Source organism: Belonocnema kinseyi, chromosome 8 (genome assembly GCF_010883055.1).
Source record: "Belonocnema kinseyi isolate 2016_QV_RU_SX_M_011 chromosome 8, B_treatae_v1, whole genome shotgun sequence".
Lineage (NCBI taxonomy): Eukaryota > Metazoa > Arthropoda > Insecta > Hymenoptera > Cynipidae > Belonocnema > Belonocnema kinseyi.
The window spans coordinates 41565937-41577606 of record NC_046664.1 but is presented as its reverse complement, the minus strand read 5'-3'; the positions used below and the strand labels follow the sequence as shown (position 1 = coordinate 41577606).

The window sequence follows — 11670 nt, the reverse complement described above, 5'->3', positions numbered from 1 at the left end:
AGGAATGCGTTCGACGTGAGCTGGTTTGATGTTTTCAATGGAAACTTATCGAGGAGTGCCTGCACGTCGATCTCGAAAATGCAATCTGTCGTATGATTTATAACTTTGTGCAATCGCACGATAGACTTTTTTACGTGGTTACGTCAAAATACGGGAGTGCACGTATCGAGGTCTTTAAAGATGAATGGTTGCCTTTTGTATTTTTGGGCAACCGGAACGGGTTTGAGCTTGCGCATGTGTTTTCAGAATTCCTCAAGAAAATAGTGAGGGTTAGGTGTAAATTCCTCGTGAAGTACGAATTCACCAAGAATCCGTAGGGTGGTTACGAAAACAAGCTCACCGACGTCAAGGACGTTAGAACGAAGACCGAGGAGGACCCCCAGATAGTGATCCGAGACAACTGGTGATCCGCGTTACACATCATCGCGGCTTTAAGCGAACTGTGTCACCGTTCTACCGTTCCATTAGAAGCGGAATGATAGGCGATGGTCCGGATTCGATGGCAACTGATGAGGTGTAAAAGAACGGCTTCGGGAGGAGACGTCTTCGACTGCTGAGAATCTAGGCACGATTTACACAACTGCTTGACAACCTGCATCGACGGGAGATTGAGGTTGAGCAAGCTCGGTTAGACTAAAATCTTTTGTGATATAGTTTCGACTCTTGATAGAAAGTCGGGGACCTTTGCTGATGTTGTGAAGTTTTTTCAGTGCGCTGCGTAAATGCATAGACGATAAGTTTGTGATCGATTACTATCTTGTAGATTCGCCTTTCGAGGAAGCACCTGATGGGAAAGCTGAGCCGAAGTAAATTTCCGCGAAAAGGACGCTAGAAGTTTCCAGAGATTATCATCGAGCTGCTCGAGAGAAGCCCCCATGCCGAAGTTTGAGGCATCTGTGACAATGTGTGTGTGTCAGCGTCATGCGACGGGTGAACGAGTAGGGTCGCGTTAGCCAAATCGCTTTTGACCGTTTTAGAAGCAGCCTCGTGTGTCCGGATTCCATGGAATCTTGCGTGAAACGCACAGGCAATTATGTAGTGGGGCTTGAGCCTCAGCAACGCCAGGCAAAAAACGACGATAAAAGTTTAACATGCCGAGGAACCGTCGAAAGTCACTTATATTTTTTGGTTTTTAGAAAGTCGAGGGTGGTTTTGACTTTTTCGTTGGTTGGAGCGCAGTTCTGCGAATTAATCTTGCAGCCCATGAACTCAGGTTTGGAGGCGACGAACTGACATTTATTGCAGTTAATATGAAGACCAAATTCCTGGAGTCGGTTGAAAACTACTTTAAAATGCTTCTCATTCCCAAGACGCGATGGGAATGTCACCAAGAATTACGACGGTCTGTTAGTCAAAATGTAACTGTCTTCAGCTAGCTCACTCCAACATTCAATCAACATAGTTAAGTTGGTGCTTTCAAATCTTGCATTTTTTATTTCCTGCAACGCTGTATTCAGTAAGTACAACTTGTTTAGTGGAACGGTATTCATGTTGTTGGCCAAGCCTCGTAACAGCTTTTTTATTGCTTAAAAATACAGTGGCAGTGGTGCATATGAGCCTTCCCAGATAACAATGTGCGTGCACGATGATGGCGTATTGTTCCGCACACCGCGCCATCACTCGAGCAGACATGCGCAGTCAATTGCGACGCATATTGCTCGCACGCATGACTGTGACATGCGAGCTCTAAATTCATGCTTTATGTTAGACACAACCGATTATGCATGCGAATTAGGGAAATTGCTCAATGTAATAATAAAGAGTATCGTTTCTATTATTTGATTGAGTCGATTTCTAAAAATAAAAAAGCACGATATTAAAAGAAAAAAATAACGTTATATTTGGACGCAATTGACGTCAAAACTGGGTTGATCCAAGGAACTCGTTATCCTAAAGAAAACTAAAGCGTCAACACCGACAAACACTTCGCTTTAACTATATTATAATAAAACGCTGAAAACTTTGACTTTGAGCACTAAAAACACGGACTGACGCGTGCTGATGGAGGGAGACTGCGTTGGTCAGAATGTAAGGGGGAGCGGGGATACTAAGTGAGTGCGTCGCGCGACGGTTATCATCATTTTTCAGTAACTGAGCGCGCTTTTTAAACTTGTTATCAAAACTTGAAAGTATGAGCATAGTTATAAAATTGATCAACATTCAATTCATGATAAAAACATCCATTAAACATTAAAGTTGCATTTCTGCAAATACTACAACCAATTTCTAGACAGTAATAATAAATTTTATGCTATTAAAATTACAAATTTCAGTTTTGAAAAATAAGTAAGTCAAAATTATGATTTTACTTACAACGTCTTTTAAGAAGAAAAAAATCATTTAAATATAAAAAGTCAGAATAAGTGTTTGAAAAATTTTCACATTTTGTTTTGTGAAAAGGCAGACTAATAATTTTTTTCATATGAGGGAATTTTAAATATTTCAATTTAATAATATATCTAGGATTGAATTAGATGATAATTACGGGATTAATCATTAATTGCTGACAGGATTAACGCTGCGTGCGTCACGGACAGCCTGTCATACGCAGTCATACGTGAAGTAGGCCGTGAAGGCGATATGTACATTGCACGAACAGTGGTAAGTAGCGGGTTGTCCCCTGTCCGCTACGGTTCGTCATCAAGTGGACGAGAAACATGCCGTCGCGAAGTGCATAGAGTAGAAAGACTATAGAGTCAACTCGTTGCCGCGGATAACATGGCGATGCGGCATCGTAACGGAAGGAATAGCCGTCTGCAGTAGTCGCGAGTGGCGCTGTTGCGGCAGCCAATCAGGGCTTACTATCAAATGAACTGTTTTCGCGTCGTGCTTTGACAGTCAAATATTTTTCGCCTCTACAATGAATCCTCTGACCCGCAATTTGCTCTTTGGAGTTTTTTTCTTTAATTTTAAGTGCTTTTAAATGTTTCTCACATAACACACCAAACCAACAAAAAAATCCAGACAAATGTCCTCTGACATCCGACGCAAGATCACGCGAGACGGTTACGGCGCGAAAAGTTGAGTTGAACCAACTTTTCGCTCTCGGTTACTTGCGGTGCGGCGCTTGCTTGCGGTGCCGCAACGGGCTGTTTGCGACGATTGTAGACCAGGCTTTATACAGATGGGAGACTCGATGCGATTTCGGAGACCAGTAGATCCCTACAACCATTCCCAATGATTGCAGAGAGAATGTATACCAGATTGCAGGAGTAATCAACCCCTCGGAAATTATGTTAAAAAATTAGAAATTGAAGGATTAAAAGAAAGCAAAGTGCGCTAGCCATTATTAAATCTTAGGGGTAAAAGTAAACAGTTCGTAATAACAGAAAAGCTATTCTGCTGTTAGCGGATTTTGTACATAATTCAGTTTTTTTTTGTAAATACGAGTAAAATTATTTAATCGTAGTCAAATGCAGCTGTATTATACATGTAAGATTCTTGACAATAACATTTCATCGGCCGATGCATGTGTAAAACGGTTTAGTGTAATATAAAACGTATTCCCTAATTAGGTGAATCAAAACAGTCAAATGAAAGTTCCGAATAACTTTCAGAATTCTTACATACATGTTATTTTATGCCCATTTCATTGTTAGGAATTTAGTCGAATTGCTCCGAAATTCATCAAATTTATCATTTCTAATGCTAGGTCTTTTTTATTCACATCGTCAAAATTGTAAAAAAAAAAATTAATAAATGAGCTTCACTCATTTGAATCATCGCAAGGAACTCAGCAAAACCTTTCGTTAAAAAATGTAATAAAATATAAAATAATTCATGGTAAATGGAACAATTAAAAAATGAGAATTTATACGTGTCATTCTATTTGTCATTCTATCTGTCATTGTCATTGTCATTCTATCTGTCTGATGACAAAATTTTTAATTTTTAACCCAGAGGGTTTATCCTGCACTATTAAAAATGTTCGGAAAATTCCGCCTCATTTAGGATACTAAAGTAACTAAAATGTATGGAACTAAGTTGCGAAGAACGAAATTCAGTAACTTTGATCGTAAATTGATTAAATTTGCATTAACATTCATAAACGCTATCTGAAAATTACGTATCTCTTCTTATAGAATGGCACATATAATGAAATTATCCCTGAAATTTAGACATACTATATAGAATAATTGAAAAGCACAATCTCCCAAATGTCGTTCAATCATTTGCTTCAAACTCCTGTGATTTTTTGAATGTCTTTTGTAAAATAGTGTGTGCTAATGTTATGATAAAAAAGAAGAAGATCGATTCACTTTGATTTTGCTTCGTGACACACCGATTGTTGAAAAGGCAGAAATTTCACCATATAAGGAATATCCAACATTTGCACTTAATGTATATATTATAGAATATTATAATGTGCTGCGTGAGTGGAGTATTTTTGGTGTGCGACGCGTTAAGCACTAAAGTTTCGACGGCTGACATTGCAATTCATTCAGATTAATGTCAATTAATCAATATTTTGCTGATGTGTTTTTTCGTCCCAATTAGTATATTGTCGATAATTTTTGTTTATAACGTTTTTTTGAGCCGGTCAAGACTTTAACTTTTGTTTGGATGCAATCTCACTGTAATATAATTATATCTCTCTTAAAAACGCTTTCGGATTTGTGATCGCAAGAGGACAAATAGTGTTTATCGAACTTGTGAAGTGTGAGAATGGAATATTTTTTAACATTCATCAGTATATTTTATTCGTAGGTTCTTCCTTCGCTGTATGCATAGGTATATGTATAAATATATGTATAAATAAAAGTATATATATATATTATATATATCACATTTTATACATAAGCGATGAGGGGGGCGGGGGAGAAAGAAAAAATAAATGTGTTTTACACTCACACTGTAAACAAAATTTGCAAATAATTTTTAAGTTGATCATTTATTGTTCCTGACTTTTCATTTTAGAGCAAACTAGCTTTTTGGCTTTAATTTTGAACTCAATTATTTATAATTACACACACACACCTTTTTTTGAAATGCCAAAAGCCCTAGAATTTATTTTTAAAAATCCCCGTCATTTTTATTTCAAACATTGAATAATGTTCTAATCAGAAATTGTAATCTTTAAAAATTAAATAAATTAGAATTCGACACTTTAATAATACGCTGGACAATTTTTAAGCAAGAATTATTTTTAAAAATTACGGAAAAAGCATTTAAAAATGCATTTTGAAAATTCTAAGGTAGATTTAAAATTATAAATATTTTAAATTCAGACTGGACCACGTAAGTTACTTTAATTTTTTATTGGAATCATAGAAATTGAATAAAATTACAATTGAGAATTTAAATGCATTTTCTTAAATCGTTTTATTTAAAATGCTAGGGCATAGACATTTGATACAAGCGCATATTTTTTAACTTTGAGTGCTTATAGCTTATTTAAAATTGGTTAAAAAAGCCGATTATGAATACAGGCGTTATTGACTATGCGCAGGTAGGCGGAGCCGGGCAAGTAATTGCAAGCAGCGCTCGCAGTGACGAGACTCTAGAAGTTCTGCAATGCGCCGAGAGGCGTCTTTAACGTTGTTTAATGTACGCGAGTGATCAGATTTTAATTAATCAATTACATTCAAACCCATAAGGAATTTCTCTACATCAAAAATGTATATGTAAAGAAAATCAAAAACTACATTTGTAAATACGGATGCACTTTTAATGCACAGATAATTGGTGTATACTTTTCATATTCTAAGGAATTATGAAGAGATTCAATAAATTTGATGTGAAGAATTCCTGAAAATAAAATAAAGAATCTAACGTACAAATTTGGACAACCGCCACAACATGTTCCCATTGCAATCTGAAAACAGGAACATTTTCCTATTCTCCTTTCCTGCTAAAAAAGAAAAGAAAATTATTCATCTTTTATTTGTACAAAAATAAAAAGGAGGAAAGAAAAATGAGAAGGCATTATTATTGATTTTCAGTTGTCAGTGATAGAGCATCGTGGCAGTGGTGCTGTTCCTGCTGGCAACCAATTTTATTTTTATTTTATTTCATTTTATTTTTATTAACATATTTTTCTTTTATTTTTATTAAATTATTATTTAATTTTATTATATATTTTCTTGCCTTGATAATGTTACTGTATGAATGCCGAAAAGTTGGTGATTATTATTTTTTACAAATGTTTTTTATTGTCATTTGAAAATAGTAGGAATAAAGAGGACGAAAAAGATAAAAAAGAGAAGGAAGGGATTTGGTTGGCTGCCTTCTCATTTTTCTTTCCTCCTTTTTATTTTTGTCCAAATTAAAGATGAATAATATTCTTTTCTACTTTAGAGGGAAAGTAGAAGAGGAAAATGTTCTTTTTTTCAGATTGCAATGGGAACATTTTGTGCTGGTTGTACAAATTTGGTCGTTTGATTCTTGATTTCATTTTCAGGAATTCTTCACATCAACTTCAATATTGGACTTTAAAAACTGGGTTTAAGTTTGATTTTTATCTGATTTAAATATCCTAAATTTTAAAAAATTCAAGGGATTTAAAAATATTTTTGAAAAATTTGAAATATTTTACGGTATTTAAAAAAATTGCAAGGAATTTCAAATAGATTTCAATTATTTGTCTGAAGCTATTTCAAAGTATTTAAAAAGATTTTACAGTATTTTTAAGACATCAAAGAAATTTTACAGGATTTTAAAAAATTTCAAGGGGTTTTCAAGGATTTCAAAATTTTTAGTGTATTTTAAATATGCCAAGGTTCCATTTTCAAGAGATTAAAAAATGTTCAAGGAGCTTCCAAGGATTTAATAAAAATTTCAAGGTAGTTTACAAAATTTCGGATCGTATGGAAAGATTTTATAGGACCTATATAGTTTTAAGATATCTGTAAAGATTCCAAAGGATTTAATAAGATTTCCTTAAATTTAAGAGATTTTAAAAGATCTCAAAGTATTTTAATAAATTTTCTAATATTCTAGGTAATAATTCAATAAATAATTCAATAGATAAAAAATTCAAGGAATTTCAAAAAGTTTTGAGCAATTTAAAGTATTTTTTATTTCAATAACTTTAAATGATTCCAAAGGATTTGAATTTTTTAGGGTATTTAGAAAGATTCTATATCATTTTCAAGAGATTTAAAAATTGTTAAGGTATTTCATTTTAAGAGCTATCAGGGTATTAGGATATAACAAATTTCATGAAATTTCAAAGGATTTGATCATATTTAAGTGGGTTTCAAGGGATTGATTCACATGAAGATTTCGTAGGGTTTTAGCATTTCAAGAGATTTTGAAATTTCGTTTGCAATTCCTTTTGAATTCACTCTGAACTCTTTTTAGATCTTGGGAATTCTGTTTATTTTTTTCATCCATTTGTATTCTTCTAAATTCACTCAATTCAATAGAATTTTTAAAATTCTTGTTAGTTTTCGTTTAATTCATCTTGAATTTTTTTGAACTTACCTTTAAATCTTAGACATTTCATCAAACTCTTTGAATTTCCTAAAACTTTTCTAAACTCATCTCCAATTTACTGAATTCATGAATTTTTGCATATTTTAAAATGTTTTTCAATGTACTTGAATTTTTTTTACTTCATCTTTAATTTTTATGAATTTCATAGAATTACTCTCGGGTAAATTAGGCTTTAGAAGCTCTGAGAATAATACATTAAAAATGTATATACTTAAATTAAATATGGTGTTATTCCATTTATAAGAGATTGTATATTAAAAATGTGGCAACATCATAATTTTGATCATTGCATTTTAATGGCTAGGGAAAATAAAAACATGACAGAGAAAACTTAGGGAAGTTTGAAAGTTTTTCGGCCACTCTGTTCTCATTTTTAATGTTAAAAATTAAAGAATTTTAAATTATAAACAACCTTTGTTAAACGAAAAATAATCTTAAATTGTAAACATTCACAATTTAACCGCAGTTTGAAACTGGGCAAGTTTTAAATGATATATTTTATGTTAGAATCTATATGATTTAAACATTGATAACATAATAATTTCATAATATTAAAATTGTTTGCTTATACTTTTCAAAATTGAGTCACTTATTAAATTGGGAAATAAAATTGTGAATTTTTGGATTTAAAAACTAAAGACTAAAAATTAAGAGACTTATCTATGTAAATTATCAAATTAAAGCCTAACAAATTAAGCAAACTCGAGATTGGAAGTTATAGGTGCAACTCATTAAGATTGCATTACTTAAAGTGAGCAAGTTTTTCTTTCAACGAATTTTTTCATTCCCTGTAATTAAATAAATATTCCTCAATAGATTTTACTGCAGAAATACTATAAATTTAATATATTTAAACAAGTTTTGCACGAAGAATATTCTACGAACGCACTTAAACCTTTATAAAACAAGCTTTCCTAAAGTTTTGTAAATCTTTGAGTTTTAGTAATCTGAAAACTCGAAAAAGAACCTCAAGTTGAACTTGTTCAGACACATATTTTCTAAAAAGGACCACACAACTTTCAAGTAATTTTCGTCTTCTCATCCCATCCTCAATTCGATCTGAAATATCATTAGCATAATGTGGAAATTCTTGCTTGTATTCACCGGCCTCTAAAACCTGTATAATATCCTCATTTTTCAGAAGGGCCCCTAACTTATCCATACCTTTCACGAAGAAGTCATAAAAGACAAAATTGGCCGAAGCGCATATTTTCTTTTCTTTCATACGTTGAATTTCCCGCTGACATTCGTTAAAAATAGCATGAAAATATTCGTCGGATTTCACTAATTTTACATTTAAATCGCTGACCCAAAGCTTAAGCTCTATCTTTTTAGCAACAGTAGCAACCAGAATCATTGCATTTTTAAATTTGTGCCCCTCAAAATCATCGGTAGTGATATTAGAATATGGACGATGGACGGTATGGAGAACTGTCCTTTCCAATTTATATAGGCATCGATATTTGCATTAAATTTTAACAGACGCCTGAGGATTGCCGCTTTATTTTGATTCAATACTGCTAGACGAAGTGCTGATTCTTCTCTTCTGTCATCTTTTGCGTGAATATTAGCACCATGTTCCATCAAAATGTCTACAATATCTTCAGATGTAATGCACGGCGTGGAAGCTACCCAATGCAACGGTATTCCATATGGCCTTCTTTGGTTGACATCTACATGTTTCGATATGAGTCTTATAATATCTAAATCTTGGTTTAAAACAGCATTGTACAACAATGCATTCCCAGACCTATTAGGATTAGCACCACTACTCAAAAGAATCTTTGCTATTTCCAAATTCCCATTGTAACAATATTCTTCCAAGGCAGTTCCACATACTCTACTGATTTCTTCAATGTTAGCTCCATGGTTAAGAAGAAACGTTACAATCCGTGAATTATAAATATAAGAAGAAGCAATGCCCTGCTTGTGAAAGAATTTTTTGTAATAGATAGAATTGAATTCAAAATATTGTTGCTGTTTAAGTTTTACATAGCAGATGCTACCACAGGCAACTTGAAGTGGCGAACTATAGTACGATAATGCATTTACGTCTGCACCCTTTTTGACAATCATCTCAACTATCTCAAAATTTTCAACAGCGACTGCATAATGAAGTGGAGTATTCTTCTCTGTAGTGAGACTATTCACGCAAGCTCCGGCGTCTAAAAGACACTTCACGTTTTCCGGATTGTTGTTCAAAGCTGCAACATGAAGAGCAGTTCTCCCTCCTTGATTACTTGAATTTAATCTGGCTTTCTTGTTTCGAGTACGAAACCAAATATGCGAAGCTGAAGTCGAAACTGCTTCGATTTTAGCACCTCGGGTGATCAAAGCATTAATTATTTTTGGCTTACCTTTTTGCGCTGCTACATGCAACAAAGTTTCTCCTTTAGGGTTGACTGCACTCAAATCAAAGTCACTATTCATCAAAACATAGTCGAAACATTGTTCGTCTTTCTGGAGAAGAGCAAATTGCAGAAGAGCTGAATAATTTTACTTTGAGATTATGCAATGTTGTCTCTCGTTCAACAAAATTTTTATGACATTCAAACATCGTTTGGTATTATTTTTCTGGATATTGGGAGGCTTTTCTGCTCTCAGCACTATTTCTATTATTTCCAAAGATCCTAGAAGCGTCACATATTGAATAGGATATATACCCATCTTACTTGGAACATTTACATCAGCTCCGTTTTTGATTGGGACATCAACGATTTTCTTCATTCTGAGAGCCAGAACAGAGTGGAGTGGAGTTTCGTCGTTTATATTTTGTGCATTAACATTTGCTCCAAGGTCAATTAAGCGTTGAGTTAATAAGCTTGAACTGTACTGATTTTCAGAGACGTAATGAAGGGCTGTTTTTTGCGTTTGTGGATGGAGAATGGAAGCGATGGGGCTCTCTGGGAACAGCAAGGAATGTATCATATTTTGATTTATTTTCCGAAGACCATTTTTGAAATGATGCAATAAATCAGAAGTTTCTCTATAATGTACTCCTGCAACCTGCAGTACTTCTTTTATTCTTTCCATTCTCTAGGATATAAAAAAATTCTATTTAGAGCATGTGACTATTTTACAAAGGAAGATCGCCAGTTGTGAATATTAGTTTCGGTTTATAATGTTGTTAATAAAAGATCGTTACATGATTATCAATTTGCCAAACCTGTAATATACGCTTTTTCGCCGTTTTCGAGAAAATCGACTTTGAAAAATTCCCCACAGGCCATATAGAGTTTGACGGAAAAAGCAACTTTTGAATGGCCGACAGTAACGCTTTGGCTGTATAGGCGGAAGGTTGCATGTTCAATTCTCACGGCCTGCACTTTTTTATTTTAAAGTGTTGAATATTTCAAAGTCGATTTTTTCGAAAACGGCAAAGAAGCGCATATTACTGATTTGGACAATTAATGCACCGGTAAGGAGGTTTCACTAAAAAAAAATATTAACCAAAACTAAATTTATGCATGCGGAAATTATGTACAGGCCTGTTTTTTGATTTATTATTAATAAGCCCAAGTTGAAGATAAAATGTTAATTTTATAAAAAAGACATTAGATACGAAAAAACGTCGATTTTAGATGTTTTCGAAAAATTGAAATAACTCCGGAAATAATGAATATTTTTGTAAGTCCTAGTGCTAATTTTAAAGATAACTCTTTATAATATTTTTCTGAATTGTTAAACGTATTTTTAGGATTTCCCTCCTAAATTCTGCCTGCGAGCCAAATTTTTTGCAATAAAGTCGCAAAGTTTCAAAAATGTGTAAATACTTAAAAACACGTTTTGCTGAAATAAATTATTTTTCATATTTTAATCAATTTTGGTAATATTTTTTGAAATATTATTGTTTTTAATTTGTTAAAATCATTTGGTGAGTACAGTCGAATTATTTAAACTTTTGCAACATTTGTGCATAGAGTTCGACTCTAGGGTACAATCTAGAGAAAAAATTGTACAAATATTTAACAGATTAGCCAAACAGTATGGAGACTTTTTTTGTGACATTTTGTCTTTAATTTGGGCTCATTAGGCGCAGAATTTTTTTAACATTTATGCTATTATAAGGAAAAAATTTTTCCAGGAACTGCAAAGTTTGAAATTGGCGGTCTTACCTTGTTACACCGTTTAAACTAGACGAAAAAAGGCAATTTGCAAGAACAAACTATATCCAGCACTTTGTATTGTTTTTTATATGTTTGAGTGGACGTTCTAATTTAATACTGAAACTTT

At 33.4% G+C, this 11670-nt stretch overlaps 2 protein-coding genes across 2 annotated transcripts; both read right to left on the bottom strand.

Annotated features, from left to right (window-relative positions):
* Positions 1 to 8790: 8790 nt before the first annotated feature.
* Positions 8791 to 9867, bottom strand: LOC117178457 (serine/threonine-protein phosphatase 6 regulatory ankyrin repeat subunit B-like). Its single transcript, XM_033369884.1, has one exon. It carries the CDS (start codon positions 9865 to 9867, stop codon positions 8791 to 8793), a length of 1077 nt encoding a protein of 358 aa, XP_033225775.1.
* LOC117179025 (ankyrin repeat domain-containing protein 39 homolog) lies at positions 9564 to 11666 on the bottom strand. The gene is made up of 2 exons (XM_033370648.1): positions 11553 to 11666; positions 9564 to 10473 (listed from the first exon to the last, which is right to left on the bottom strand). The coding sequence occupies exon 2, from the start codon at positions 10468 to 10470 to the stop codon at positions 9934 to 9936; it is 537 nt and encodes a 178-aa protein (XP_033226539.1). The 5' UTR covers positions 10471 to 10473; positions 11553 to 11666; the 3' UTR covers positions 9564 to 9933.
* Between the last annotated feature and the right edge of the window lie 4 nt (positions 11667 to 11670).

Coding starts and splice junctions, on each gene's coding strand:
- LOC117178457 (XM_033369884.1), bottom strand. CDS start 9,867: ATGAATAGTGACTTTGATTTGAGTGCAGTCAACCCTAAAGGAGAAACT.
- LOC117179025 (XM_033370648.1), bottom strand. CDS start 10,470: ATGGAAAGAATAAAAGAAGTACTGCAGGTTGCAGGAGTACATTATAGA.